This window comes from Tasmannia lanceolata, unplaced genomic scaffold, assembly GCF_043159265.1.
Source record: "Tasmannia lanceolata isolate RefF3 unplaced genomic scaffold, GAP_Taslan_0.1 ptg000008l, whole genome shotgun sequence".
Taxonomy (NCBI): Eukaryota; Viridiplantae; Streptophyta; class Magnoliopsida; order Canellales; family Winteraceae; genus Tasmannia; species Tasmannia lanceolata.
Genome location: NW_027518685.1, coordinates 10045473 through 10061058, shown reverse-complemented (window position 1 = coordinate 10061058; position 15586 = coordinate 10045473). Strand labels below are relative to the sequence as shown.

The following is a 15586-nucleotide window of genomic DNA, read 5'->3' as shown; positions in this document are numbered from 1 at the left end:
GAGTGAGCTGAATATAAAAAAAATAGGGGATTTGCTAGGGACCATCGAGAAGGCATTTCGCCGAGCGGCTGTTGCATGAGAAGCAGCCTCATAGGCTCAAATTTTGTCTTAAATTCATCTGAGGTGACCGCTCTCACATGCAACAGCTGCTCCGAAAAATGCCTTCTGCGATGGTACCTATCAAATCTCAAAAAATAATATAATTTACATTTTCCAGCATTTCAAACCCTTTCAAGAGAGATGGGAAATGTAGTGTTTTTTAGGAAAAGACCAAAAAAGGTGGATATATTATTTATAGCGGAATGCTAAACTCGCGGGTGCCCTTGCAAAAATAGGATGAAGGGCACCCCCATTGGTTACTCGTCACCAAAATGCATTTATAATATGTAAAAGTCAAAGAACAGTAATTGCTTTGTTATGACATGCAAGTATGCAACCAATGGGGGCGCCCTTTCATACTATTTTTGCAAGGACGCCCCTAAGTTTAGCATTCCTCTGATTTCTAACATATAAGAAAAGGAGCTACTAGCAAAACCGAAATTGTTTTTGTAAAAAAAGATGGCGTTCTCTGTCTTGACACATGCACATAATAACAAGGAGGAAAACTCGAATCCCCTCCAAAACCAAAAAATAAAAAATAAAAAAAACAAGGAAAATTGGCCAAATCGACGGTCATTTTCAATTTTGTCTTTATTTTTCCGAACAGAAATCTGTTTTGGAGGTGTTTTAAAAGAGAAAAAAAAAAAGAAGAAGAGAGGGAGACATGAGGTATAGATTTTTAATTCTATTTTATGAGTTATATTCTAGTTGGAAAATTATATTCTAGTTGCAAAGCAGGGGTAAGGCTGTGTACATCTAGCCCTCCTCAGACCCCCCGCAATGGCGGGAGCCTCGTGCACTGGGCCGCCCTTTTTATTCTAACTGGAAATTACGAAAGATAAAATTACTATTATGTTTTAAGCTTTAATATTTATTAAGCTTTGAAAAGATTCAAAATTTTGGTTAGTTAGTTAACTAACAGGCTACTGATATTCGCACTACCATGCTTTGATCACTGGGTGAACTCACTTGTCTTTTATTTTTAACTAGGTGTCAATGGGTATATTACAGTTCCCAAAAAGCTCTCAATAGCCAATTAAAAAGAAAAGACAAGGTGAGTTCGCCCCATTATCAAAACACGGTAGTGCGAATATCAGCTAAATTTTCAAGTTTTTCAATATGCCAAGGATTTATTAGAAGTTCAAATGGTTTGAATGATTTAACCATAAACTGCCTTTTTTCACTAATTGGAGGTGGTTTTTCAAGCCAATTAATGTCTTGGCCATTTTGTAAACTCGATCTCACTAATATATTGTTACCAACATCCAATCAGAAAAGTGTAAAACAAAGTCAGTGTCGCCATTATCAAAAAATTTAGTGCGGATATCACGTGCCTAATATTTTTTGTGGCTAACAAAAACTGTCCTGCTCGAAGGCAGGAAAGGATAAAGTCCATCCTAGATTGTATTCTAACCACAAAGTTTGAAAGGACTACATTTACCCTAAGAAGTTGAAAGAAAGAAGTTATGGGTCTTGCATAAAAAATTCAAGAATTCAAAGATATTCAGAGATATGGTTCTGCCCACAAAGGAAGCATGAGAGTGTGGGGATGAGATTGTTTTTCACATTCCCATAACCACTTTTTTCCAAAAGAGCTTAGGTCTCTGCTTCATTATCCAGTCCAAAAAAAGGGACGGTGATTTCTTCAAATGGGTATTCAGAACTATGGTTTACTTCTCATTTTAAGTCCACCCACATTTAAAACCGCTTTCATTTAGTCTGAGTGTTTGACATTGGCATAAGAGAATTTGGTATGTCATTCATTAAAGAGTATTTAACACAATAGATGTATAACTTCTCCATTGGATTCATTGCCACATTTTGACCTTTCTCATTTTCAGAATCAAACTCCATTAACTTTAGTATTAATAAGGCAATCTTCATGATTTGGACATGTATATATGGGAATTATGGTTGGTGCCGTTGATCTAATAGGCTACCATGTGGAAGAGTTATATCTAGGGGGTGCAACTTGAGCCAAGGTCTGTTTTAGCTTTTGCTAAAAAATGAATTGAAATCAACCCAAGCCCAACCCGATTTTGTGCTAAAAGCTGAACCCAAATTCCAAAAAATCGACCCGAGTTGCACCCATATTTGTATATCAAAATCTGGCAATTAAACAATTCCAATGCCTGTTAAATGTGATTTTCTCATCTTTTTTCATTCTACTTCTTTTGTCCCTACAATTGTAGGCTATATATTGAAGTGATATAGTTCAATCATCTCGACTTTTGACCCATGGTCGATCACATTGGTGACCCGCTAGAACAACAAGCTCGATGACCATCCGAGTCACGTACATGCATGATGTTGATTATCCCACTAGATTGAGAGCATGCCCACAAGAGGAGTAAATGTAAAAAGTCGATCAAGGATCCGTGGAAATGTAAAATACAGACAAACCAAACATATCCTAACTGGCATTACAATTGTGGACCCTTCAAGCCCATATTGGAATCATAAGAGGCCAATATAGGAGGAGAGTCCTAGACATAAATATAACAAGAGGCATGCTAGACTGAAGGGAGCCCTTGCAAAAATCAAATGAAAGGGCTCCCTTCAGTCTAGCATTCCTCATATAAACAAAGAATTCGCATGCTAGAAAGTTTGGTGCATGCCAACTTAGTCATGGCATGACCCATTTGTTTTGCGCACCTACAAAATGAACGACATGCACGTGCTTGTGCACACCCACAAAACGTGCGAGGAAAAACACCAAGTTAAGCTCTCATTAAAGAGTTCCTTCTTTGAAGACTTGGCCCTTAGGAGATCTTTGAAGAAATCCACGTGATAAATGCTGAATAACATAAATAGGCGATTGAGTGTGATTGTGGATTTTTTGAGTCCATAACTAGAATTAGAATGCGAGTTCAATTGAAGAGCCCTTAGCCATACAAAACGGTTTGAGAAGGGAAGATTTGATCGTTAAAAAGCTCGTTTTTCACTACAGAGGAATGTTAGATAGATAGTATGTTAACCCTTTTTGTTTCATTGAATGGCAAAGAAGCATGGCTGAGAGATTGTGATTGTGACTTGGGTGAGAATCTTATACAAGCCACAATAAATTAATTGACTTCGCCAAATTACTTTGAAAAGTAGAACCGGCGCACCAATTAGTATGCGTGTATTCTAAGAGCAATGCTAGTTGTAGATGAAGTGTCTGCAGCTGCACCCTAAACCCGCCTAGGGGTACAACTTTGGCCAGAGCTTAATTTTGCCAGAAAATGAATCAGAATCAACCCGAACCCAACTCGATTCTATGGTAAAAGCTCAACCCGAATTCCCAAAAATCGCCCCCACCCCTACTGAACAAAACTTGGCTTCAGATCCGTTTGGAGGAAGTTCTTCCAGACCCCTTGCTATTAATAGTGTAATAGCAAGGGGTGTGGAAATATCAAATCCTTTTGAAAATAAAAAGTAGCCATGGATTTGATATTTCCACACCCCTTGCTATTAGAGGGTACTAGAGGAACTTCCTCCAAACTGTTCGAAAGCCAAGTTTTGTTCACCCCCACTCACCCTTAGAAAAAAAAAAATGACATGTCAGTAGTTAGAAAAGAAGGGAAATAGCGGTGCAAAAGAAGGGATGCTTCTGATATGTGAGTCTTTAGGATATGGTTGCAGACCCTAGCTTCTGCAGGTGGCATTCGGCATATAGTAAATCATTAGGAGTTAGTCCTCTATAAACTAATAACCCCTTACCCATTAAACTCAATCACCCATATCTATTCTTGTTGTTTCACTAACCTTAACCAGGATAAAATCCTTCTATTAGAGAGAAAAATCACCTTTTTTCCCATGCCATTGAAACACTTGAGACATTTTTGACAACCACAAAATTGTTTTTCCATGGAACATTAGCTTATCAAGTGGTGAGAGAGCGACAAGGAGGGTGGGAAAAGGAGAGACTTGAGAGGGTCCGAATGAGGAGGAGTGAGAACTGGCTAAAAAAATAGTGAAAAAATAAATCTTATTTTTGAATGGACTGTCTTCCTCTTGTTTTCAGCCTTTTCCTACCCTCTCAGTCAGCGCTCTGAGGTCCATGCCTCTCCCATCCTCAATCACTATTGGGTAAGCTAATATTCCATAGAAAAACAATTCATGGTTGCCAAACATGGCCTTAATTAATTGTAAATCATTTTTTACTTGAGAACATTTGCATTCTCCATATGGTCCGTTTGGATCCACCTAATATACAAGTAAAAGGAAATGAATATAGATTCTCATTTCTTTAGGTTTCATAAAGCCAAACAAGGCCATGTCTGGCAGCCATGATTTTTTTAATGATAAATTAGTGTCTCCAATGGTGAGAGAGGGGTAGGGCAGGTGGGAGAAAGAAAGAGATTTGAGATGGGATTATATGCGAGTGAGAAGTGGCAAAAATAAGTAAAAAATCGATCATATTTTGAGTAGAGTTTTTTGTTTCCTGATTTTTCAGGCTTTTCTTGCCCTATCCTCACTCAATCCCCTCTATTATCTATCCCTCTCCCATCGTCCTTTACCATTGGGTAAGCTGATATTTCAGGAAAAAAAAATTTCACGGTAGCCTAAGGTACCCAAGTGTTTTCTAGGGTGTGGATTTTTACAACACAAACTTATTTGTCTTATTTTCAGGGATATACACTCCTTTGGTGTCAGGTTGTTGCTTATGGACAACAGCTCCAGTGGAGAAACTTTTTCATCTCCAACATAGAGACTTTTCATCTCCAAAATGGCCTATCTTTTAGGTCTATTTATTATCATATAAAGGACCAGGATTAACGTTACTTGTCTCCATCAATCACACATACACACTTAAGATAACTACCCTCTCATACCAGGTGAGATATTTGCCAACCACTTAGTAAGTGACCTGCACCAAATTGATTCATCATCTCCCAATATTCCCAATGCACATGTCATGAATCAGTTTGGGAAATGTAATAACCTCCGAGAGCTCTCATGACCCTGTTAGAAGAGAAAAGACAAGATGGTTTGTCCAAATATCAAAATATGGTAGTGCTGATAACATTTCCCATGATATATTCTTCCCTTTCTCTTCCTTGGGTCAGCACTTTGTTGTGTAAAAAGGTAGTCATTAATAAACTAGAGGGGGCTGTTAGAGGGAAGAAAAGGGGTCGAATATATCACTTCCCGACTGAAACCAGAAGAGCTGAATAGTGTGCAAGTGAAGTGCAGCTATGGCTGCTGTCCTCCTCTCGTCACAACCCAAATCTCCTCTCTTTCTGACATTCAAACCCCCCCAAAAGACCAAAAAGCCGGTTGCAGTCCTCAACAGGTCTCACAAAATGCGAGTCCCCTACCAGCTGAACAAAGGGCAGTCTCGTCTTTTCCACAATCTTCCCTCTGGTTTGAGCATGGAGGTGATCTTCCAAAAGGGTCTTGTAAATGACCCAGATGAGGGGGGAAAAAAGAGCTCAACAAAACCCCCTCAGGTACCTCTTGTATTCATCCATGGAAGCTTCCATGCAGCTTGGTGTTGGGCTGAGCACTGGATGCCCTTCTTTTCCGGATATGGATACGATTGCTATGCCATTAGCCTCTTGGGCCAGGTAATTTTTCTCCTTTTCCTTTTTTGCCCTACTTGTTGTAGTTGCATTTCTAATTTTCTATGCTCTAGGTCCATTTCAATTTAGTGGGGTTTTCTTAGTTTAGCTTGATTAACCCTTATCTGGGCACCTTTTCTTTATTTGAGTGTAGAAACAAGAGTAATTATCTTGCCTTTTTGTTGAAGTATAAATGATTAAATAACACCTATTCTAACAGCTTAAGCTTTTGGAGTAATTGGTTGTTTCACAATTTGTGTTTTCATGTATTATTAAATTCAGCTGGGTGTCATTGTGTGGAGTAATGGATTGAACCAGATTTAGGTTTGGTATCTTGTAAACTTGCAAATCCCATTATGCAATAGAACAATTTTGATGAACGAGTATGATGAACTCGTGGTGAATAGACATGCGAATGGGAATAATGCGTTTTATTTACAATATTAGATTTGGAACAATAGAACAATTTTAAAAATCCATCTTCTTATACACTGTTTGAATGATATGTAAAGAATGAAATTTATTTTTGTTGGAAGAGAAGAGAATTGATCCTGACCTAGTTGTTAAGCTAGTCTAAAATTAAGGACTTCAACCATACAATTTAAAGATACTTGATGTGAATTAAGCAAAATCGAGATCATTATAGTACAGTTAATTGATTCAATTATATGGAACAAACTGTTAGGGGATAGGCTAAATCTCTACTTTGATGTGGCTGCTAAAGGTAATCTAGGGAAGGTTGGGGCTGGGGGTTTAGTAGGATATGTTAGAAGGAACATACTTATCTTGATTGAGAACTAGTCGTGCTATGCCGCAATGTGCTTTGTATTATACAAGGCAGCATAATAGCAGTGATCCTTGAAGTGATGAAAGGTTCAACTTGGATGCACTATTGCTCATATTATAAATACTATAAGATTTTTGTTGCAGCCCCTTTGCAGTCATAGATACACTCTAGCTGGGTGTCCCAAGTAATGAAAAGGGTTGGATTTATCATTTCCCTAATATATAAAATATTAATTTTTAGAATTGATTAAAATATATTGTCTAATCCATGAATCCTTTTCCTTGAGGTTTACCGAATTTGACATTCAGTATTCGTGTTGGAGTTCGACACTTGTACCCATACCCATGCAACACAGATGGAAAGGCATGCCTCCTTATTACTGCCTTCAATACATTGAAGATTTGTAGCATTTCTCTCAATGCAATTAACAGTATTCATAGTAATGTCTCTCACTTTGTGTGTATCTTGGCCAAAAGAGTAATGGAAGAATACCAAATGACTTAATATTAACACCAAGATGAAGACCTTAAGGTTTATGCAAATTTTCTGGGATGTGCAAACCAGAGTTGCCTCCTCATTGTGAGTTGCTTCTAGTTGTAGGTATCCAGCTCCTTGCAATTCAATATCTGTGCATGAAATCTTATTCAAAAGGCTGAGTTTTTGGAAACTGCTCTTGATTATTTTATCAAATATATTCTTCTACTCTTAACTGTTAAAAGTATTTCAAGGTAAAATTTTAAAAACTCTCTGGGTCAATCGCTGACTCACTCGAGACAACTCAAAAGGCTGAGGTTGGAAAATACTCCAGATTATTTTATCAAATATAATATTCTACTCTTAATTGTTAAAAATATTTCAAGGTAAAATTTTAAAAACTCACTGGGTCAATCAGTGACTCACCTGAGACTACTCATTTCTGTTCCACTGAGTCAAACCAAAACTTGTTTGACCCACCTGGGTGAATAAAATCTCACCATTGACTCACCCAAGTTAACCTACTTTTGCCTTGTGTGAGTTCTTAATCAAGTACGAGTTTCTTAAAAATTGTTGAAGATTACATCATGGAAACAGTGATTAACAAATTGGATTATTCTATTCAGTTCCTACTCTAGGTGACATTTTCTGTAGCTCCTCTGCAAACTGATGCTTTCTTACAGAATAATCATAACTAACTTGCATGCTGAGTTTTAGGTGTCAAATTTACGATACAAGGAAGTTAATAGTGATGCCTAGTGTAAGCACTAGTCTTAGCTAATATTCTTGTTTACAAACTATAATTGCAAAGATGCTGCATATTTTAACGTTAATTTCTTGCATGGTCAGGGTGAAAGTGATACACCAATGGGCCCAGCATCTGGTACTCTTCAGGTATTATCCCGTCCTTTTGCTATCTTGAATTGTGGCTTTTGGCAGTAACTTCCCTTGTTGCTTCTAGTTGGATGGTTTTCTCGTTATTTTATATTTTTCCAAAAATAGTAGGTTTTCATCACTGAATGCATTGCACTTAATAACCATTCATATATTATGCAGTAGACGCACACAACTGATGTAGCTGACTTCATAAGGAAAGAAGTTAGGGTACCACCAGTCTTACTTGGACATTCATTTGGAGGACTTATTGTTCAGTCTTACATCTCAAATATGACGTCTCAAGATCTCTCACACAAACCATCTAGTTATGGTGGGTTAGTGTTTCAAATAATTGTTCTTGGTTTGATTTACAATGTCTGGTAACTCTTTTGGTAATGTACCTGTACTGCTATTGTCCACCCATATTGTGGCAATATGGCTTTTGCTTGGTTTCTGAACCAACTTCATAAAATGACTTCACGTTGTATGATTGTCTTTTTCACTTTGTGTTTTGTTCTTGTATGCATAAAGGGTTTTTGTCAATTGCGGAGAAGGATAATTCACACCCAACACTTGCTGGAGCTGTCCTTGTCTGTTCAGTACCTCCTTCAGGGAATAGGTGACTCCCTATATAGTGTAGGATTTAGTGGTTTTTTAATGAATGTGATTGCCCCTTCGTCCACTCCCACCTGCCCTCCCCCCGCGCCGCCACCCCCCCCCCCCCCCCCCCCACACACACACACACACACACACCACCACTAATGCATTTTGTTTTACTTTGGCTTAGTGGTTTAGTATGGCGGTATCTGTTGACCAAACCTATTGCTGCTTTCAAGGTATTTGTTTCATTATTTCAACTAATTCAATTTTATATTGAAGTCATTTTATTTTCTTGATGGGAAGATAATAACTACTGGAAAACTGGCTTACCATGCAACTATTTGTACTCTTCCTAGCAGGAGAAATGGGAGCAAAATTATTTATCAGTAATCATTGATCACCATCATTATGTTAGATGCTGTAGTTTATTTGAACTTCTCATTTGATTTCAACATAAAATAAAAAAATTATTCAAATTTTTTGAAACCAAATCCATATATATTATCTTATTGTGTTTCTCCTGAATTCCAGAAGCGGACATTGAAATGTAGTTTTTCCTTATTGATATTTTAACTCTTTACCAGGTGACACTTAGCTTGGCTGCGAAAGCATTTGCAACTTCTTTGCCCCTTTGTAAGGAAACATTTTTCTCAGCAGGAATGGAAGACCATCTTGTCCAGAGGTTCGTCCTTGAAGGCTTTCCTTTTCTATCATTTAAAATGAACAGATATTATTGTTTACTGTTTCAAAACCAATTGTTGACTCAGGATTTTACCGTGTCCGAGTCCTCTTCCCTACCAAGTCAACCAAAACTCCTTTCACTCTCCTGAGTTATGATTGCATCGACTGAGTATTTGGCCGTACTGTTTGAGTTGACTGGGATTTTCTTTGGTAGCATTCTGTCTTGCAGCTGCATTTTGAAACACTGATATTGGTTAATTAAAATTTTGTCTGCATTAGTTTGGAGGTGTCAATAATTGTCTGACATTCTTTCCCTCTCTGGTAAGTTCACAAGTGAGCTGTAGGTATCATGTTATCTTTATGCTACATCTGGAGGAATGTCCTGAATAACCTGTTAGTGCCATGCTTCTTTATGTTGTATCCAAGGAATGGTTTGCTGAGTTGTTAGCATAATGTTTCGCGATGCTCGTTAAAACTAACAGTAGTTGTTCTGTGGAAAAACAATAGTTTGGCTATTTTTCGATATATTAAATAGGTAAAAAACAGATTATGAAGTAGGGAAAAATATTCATGGATCCAGTTATGTAACTTGGACACAAGCACGCGTCAGTGTTGGACATGGCTAGTTGTTGCGCATGACACCTTATAAACTATTCTAATTGTAGACTAAATTTTTTAATAAATGGTAACTATTTGAGTACAGAATATCCTAAAATATGGAAAGTTAATAGGAAACATTTGAAAGACAGAAAAAGAAAAGAAAGGCACATATCATTGAAAACAAAGACCAAATGATTTTCATCTCTAGACCATTCAGTAGTTGACTTAAGGGGCATCAATACATACATTACGGCTTTAAATCATGATAGAGAGGATGATGAGTCAAGGGGATCATAAAGTTAGAAAAGAAAACATGGTGTTGATCATAAAGTTAGAAAACAAAACATGGTGTTTTGATGACGTGGCACCAGAACCTTAGTAAATCCCTAGGAAAGCCCGCCTTTTGTGCAACCAAACAGACCCTTGGTCAAATATGACAAGAAAGCTAGTTAGATTATGAGCATATGATTGAAGAGGAGGGGTAGGTGTGAGATAAGTGTATCTACTGTATTCAGATGGATTCAATTATGTGGAGCGTGAGGGGTGGTGGCATTAGAAAAAAGCGCAGCGATGGAGTGATTAAGCAAAAAGCGGACATTGTGACAATCCAGGAAATGAAGTTAGACTGTACAAATAAACTAGTGGTGACTTTGTTTGGGGGCAAGGAGTTGTATTTTGATCCGCCTATATTCTATTGGATTGGCTGGGGGTTTTCTATTAATTTGGGAGCCTACTTTGGCTTTAAGGGGAAGCAGTCTTGGATATTATGTGGTTTCTGTTGGGCATTTGCTTCCATATATGGGTGCAATGATCCAATTACTAAAGAAGATCTCTAGGTCAAGTTTGATACTATTAAATCTAGATGGTACTATTGTATAGGTAATTTCAATTTGCATTCCCTTTTTGCATGTGAAGAAAAGGGGTTCCAAGACTTTGTTGACAAGGGTTGCTGCCAAGGTGCCCACGCAGAGGTCTATTGCTAGCCATCCTAGATCCAGGTACTTGCCTCAGTTTCGAGGCAATTGCCTAGGCCAAACCGCCAAACTGGCTTGCCTCGACTCAGGGTAAAGACCACCTAGGGGTGGGATTGGCACGTGCAAATAGTTGCATGTATGTTTAGTTTATTTATAGGGTCTTCTTATGTATTGATGTTGAGGTCATTTATCTAAGAGACTCCAGTAAAGTTTTTGTTGATGAGTTTAAATCATTAAAATGGGAAGGATGCACGTGCAAATAGTTGCATGTATGTTTAGTCTTGTTGTGGGGGTCTTCTTATGTATTGATGTTGAGGTCATTTATCTAAGAGACTCCAGTAAAGTTTTTGTTGATGAGTTTAAACCATTAAATTGGGAAGGATTGGCACGTGCAAATAGTTGGATGTATGTTTAGCTTTGTTAGGGAGGTCGTTTATCCAAGAGACACCAGTAAAGTTTTTGTTAATGAGTTTAAACCATTAAATTAGGAAGGATCTTGTTATATTTATTTCTTGAACTCTATCACATGCATATTCCTATGCCTCCACGATTACAAATGTGGGCCTGAAGGTCCCCCATCTTAGGGCTGTGCATTAATCGGTTGAAACCGAATTAACCGACCGAACCGAATTGGTTCGGTTAATTCGGTTCAGTTATGGGGTATAACAGTTCGGTTTAGGTTTTGAAGGTAGCAAAATAGCGGTTTTCGGTTTCAGTTTCCGTTCCAAACAAAAAAAATTTGGTTTAACCGAAAAAACCGAAATTAGGAAAAACCGTTACGTCTTTTAATTTTTAAAGGAAGATGATATAACCAGCCCCTTTGTTTTTACTTAGGCAACCCTACACTAGAGAAAAAGACAAGACAAGGGGCTATCCCGAGTAAAAAAACAACAGTTTTATTTTAACTCAAAAATCAAAATCGAAAAACCCTTTCGTTAGCTAGGGTTTTTTATTTTCCCCTTCTCTATTCTCTCTTCTCTTATCTTCTCCTCTAGGGTTTTCAGTTTTGGATTTGTTCAGAGTCTTCCGACGCCTCTCCGACTCCGGCGACCCCATCTCCGCCTCACCGGTGACCTCCACTCCAACTCCGAGCTCCGACAGCCAGCGGGCAGTGACAACCAAAAATCCACGATTTGGGTTTTTTCAGGTTTTGGGTTTTTTTCCTCTTAATCCGAGTTTTTCTCTCTCAATCTTTGAATCTTTGGTCTCTCTATCTCAGGTAATACACCCAATAAAACCCTAGTTCTATTTTCATTCTTTTTTTTTCTCGTGTCTGTTCATGTGTTGTCAAGGTTTAAAATTTCGGTTTCGGACCCTCAAATTTCTGAAATTTCGGTTGAAATCAAGTACTGTCGGAATTACATTCGGTGAAAATTTCGGCCGATCGAAATTTCTTTTTGAAATTCGCTTTAATATTAATTTAATACGGGCGAAATTACCGAAATTTCTGAAGTTTCGACCGAAATTCATTAATTTCGGTCGAAATTTTGGTGAAATATTAATTAATTTTTACAAAACCAGATTTTTTGCTCAAATTTCGGGAAAAATGAAATTCCGAAATTTCGTTCCGAAATTTTTTACCATTTCGGTGTCGGACTCCGAAATTTCGGTCAAAATTTAAAACCACATGTTGTTGTATTTGTTCTTCTTGGCTTCTTGCCTTCTTAGAACTCTGGATTTACAACTCTGTAAAAAGTTGTTTTTTACAACTCTGGATTCTAAAATCCTTGTATCCAAACAACCAGATGTAATCGGATCTGTTGTAAAAAGTTTTTTTTTTAGTTTTTACAACTCTGAATCACATATAGCGGCAATCGGCTTGTAAAAAGTTGTTTTTTACAACTCTGGATTCGGTTTTTACCGAACTAACCGAAAACCGAACCGTATTTTTCGGTGTCGGTTCTTTTCGGTTATCCAGTAATTTGGTTTCGGTTTCGGTTTAAATTTTTAGGTAACCGAAAATTTTCGGTTCGGTTATTTTCAGTTCGTTCAGTTCTGTTTTAACCGATTGAACACCCCTACCCCATATGACATCTCAACCAATGTCCCAGGCAGGGTACTTGGGGGTAGCACCCTCAGAGCACAAAATAGGGGGTACTTTTTCATGTGGGAATCTATAATTTCCATGTCTGGGTAAAGCTGTTGCATTGGGATTATGATTGGGATTCTATATAAGGTCTTGGTTGCAGACCTTTTGTGTAACTTGTAGTTTATAATCTTTGCCTACAGTGGAAGCTATTGGATCGTTTTCGCTCGTGGACACAGTCACACATGACGAACCATGTAAATATCTTGTGTTCTCGATTGTGCTTTTTATCTAATTTCTCTGTTAGTTTGCATTTTCATTGAACCCTAGATGGACTGTTTTCAGTCTTCACAACACCCTATATATTGTTGCTTACATAATGAAAAGGGAGCTATAATTGATGGCCAAGAGATAGATCATGAATTCCATATCAAACAATTGTACCAAGAAGGATCTCCCTTGTATTATTATACATAGAAATAAAATTTTGGAGCATTGTTGTTCCAGGCTGCCTTATCAATATCCAGCTATGATTGTTTAAGGTGATTGATTGACTTTCTTTCGTCAGCTTCGTCATCCACTTTTATGGAGGTTACAAGTCTAGTATGAGTTGTGGACATTGTTAAGAACATTGGCTCTGATAAAATGAATGATCAAATAAAAAAAAAATGATAACCACAATTGTTGTATTTTCCTATTTTATTGTTCTTATTCTCCTACTTGGAAGGTCATGCTGCATCATTTTTTCTGAATGGTTCGATTACATTGTTTGAAGTGGAACCAGAGTAATTTTCATTTTTTCCTTATTTTCGTTAATGTCATATTTCCTTTTTCTCCATTGGCTTGTTTTATTGCGTTCTTATTTTTTCATTGGGTGGATCAAGAAGAATGATACCCGTTTATGAATAGTGACTTTATAATTTGTCCATAGAATAAAAAATGGCAAGGAAGCGAATGTTTTCTGAATGGGACTGCAGTCTGGAACGTAAAGCTTGCTGAAACTTCTGTTCATCTTTTTACAGTTATCAGGAGCTAATGAAAGAAAGTTCAAGGATGCCATTGTTTGATCTGAAGACCCTTAATGCATCATTGCCGCCTTCAGTACCAAGAAATTTTATAGAAGTACTTGTATTGGGAGCAACTGATGACTTTATAGTGGTGAGCATTGGTCTGATTCTCCTGTCTAGTCTTTCTTCTTTCATTGATGATATGTTATAACAAACTGTCACATTGTTAGAGGATTTGAATTATGTTCCACCTTTATTACTAAAATACAAACTCAGGCTGGGAAGAATACAGAGCATAAATTGGTGGAACAATTAAAACTTGATGAACATAGACTGCCAACGTGAAAAAAATCACATCAAATATGAACATGTGGTATTCGATCATGAGTTACTTTTTCAATATTTAGCCTTTTCTTTTATCATACTGACCCACTCTGCATGAGACATGAATCCTTCGGTCATTCTTCTGGGTATTGTATGATGCACATGTTTATGCACGTGTTTAGATCAATCTTCTTACCCCTGGCCTAATCATTCAACATAAAATATCGAAGTGTTAAATTAAATGAATTTGGAGTCTTGATTCTTATTAAATGAGGGGAAGGAAAAACAAGTAAGCATTCATGGTCTTGATGCAGATTATCATAATATTACCAAAGCTTGGGAAGAATGGTCTAGTCTCTATTTTGAGGATCCAATTTGGTTTAAGTAGAGGAACGACGGTACCAAGAGAGTATATCAATTCATTTATTATCTTATTTCTACCTTTTATACACGTTTTACATAATGCCGCAGCACAGGAATCAACACAAATGGAATTTATTTTTTTCATTTTTCCTTGCAACTTCAACGATGTTAAGGTGATGAAGGACCTGTTACTTAATAGAAGGCGTTGAAGATCCAGGCATTTCTAAATACCCTATACTTGTGAATTGTACTATACTGTAGATGACTTTGTTCTCTACTTGTTACCAAGCCTTGCACTTCTTCAAGGTTGTTACATTTACTGATTCTATCTAAATCTTGTCTAAATGTTTACTATTAGTGAAGTTACCATTCAAACAAAATGTTTACTATTAGCTGTCAGGGATTCATAGATATAAACGTACGTATATATTTGGCTTCTCAGTTCTCACTCATGTACAAATGGGTCATCAAACCACGGTCTACTTTGACATCTGATGTTTCGAAATTGTAGGATGGTGAAGGGCTTAGCGAAACTGCCCATTTTTATGGGGTGCAACCGGTCTGCGTGGAAGGAGTTGCTCATGATATGATGCTGGATACCTCCTGGGAGAAAGGAGCACTAGTAATTTTGTCATGGTTAAAAGGTTTGGACAAACAAAACATATACTGATTTCTTCAATAAAAAAATCCTAATGCCCTCTGATGCTTAATCTCATATGCTTTCCTGTGCATATGGAATCTGCAAATCTTAATTGTTCTTGAAATGCATAACTTCAAAGAATTGTGCAGACTACCAACGTGAAGTCAAGCATGAAAACTAGAGGAATGGTGATTTAATTTTTATATATTTGTCCTTTCTAATTATTACTTTTTGACATTTGGGAGAAACTGAAGTCTTAAACTGTGACAAGGTTCAGTTTACTTTGTGGGTTGAGAAAGCATGCCTTTAGATGCAGACAGGAGACCTGCATTATATGTATGCGAGTGGTCTTTAGGGTGCCCCTGGAACTTCTAGGATGGTCCTTCCACAGTTCCACTACCAGTATGTATGATTCTCTTTTCTTTTCCAGGCAACATGTGCCAAAGAGTCAGCAAATTTGTTAGCTTCTCTGAATTGATGTGACACTTTTAGCCTCAAGTCAAAAACCTAAGGTTGAAGCTCTTGCCAATATATTTAATGGACCAGAGGGGGTCCTTGTCAATGACCATTTCAATCAAGATTTTGCTGA

The 15586-nt window shown here is 37.4% G+C and overlaps 1 protein-coding gene across 2 annotated transcripts; it reads left to right on the top strand.

Moving 5' to 3' along the window:
* Window positions 1-4976: 4976 nt before the first annotated feature.
* Window positions 4977-15224, top strand: LOC143884300 (alpha/beta-Hydrolases superfamily protein). 2 transcript variants are annotated; one of them, XM_077387798.1, is made up of 8 exons: window positions 4977-5651; window positions 7756-7800; window positions 7966-8113; window positions 8332-8401; window positions 8570-8618; window positions 8967-9064; window positions 13686-13821; window positions 14869-15224. In XM_077387798.1, the coding sequence occupies exons 1-8, from the start codon at window positions 5280-5282 to the stop codon at window positions 15025-15027; spliced, it is 1077 nt and encodes a 358-aa protein (XP_077243913.1). In that variant the 5' UTR covers window positions 4977-5279; the 3' UTR covers window positions 15028-15224. The 2 variants fall into 2 exon arrangements, with proteins under 2 accessions (XP_077243913.1, XP_077243912.1); XM_077387797.1 differs by having other exon boundaries at window positions 8314-8401.
* Window positions 15225-15586: the final 362 nt, after the last annotated feature.

Excerpts from the sequence above, each read along its gene's own strand:
- LOC143884300 (XM_077387797.1), top strand. The coding sequence starts at position 5,280 with ATGGCTGCTGTCCTCCTCTCGTCACAACCCAAATCTCCTCTCTTTCTG. Across the intron at positions 7,801-7,965 it reads CAGCATCTGGTACTCTTCAG|ACGCACACAACTGATGTAGC; the intron begins GTATTATCCCGT and ends ATTATGCAGTAG. Across the intron at positions 13,822-14,868 it reads CAACTGATGACTTTATAGTG|GATGGTGAAGGGCTTAGCGA; the intron begins GTGAGCATTGGT and ends TCGAAATTGTAG.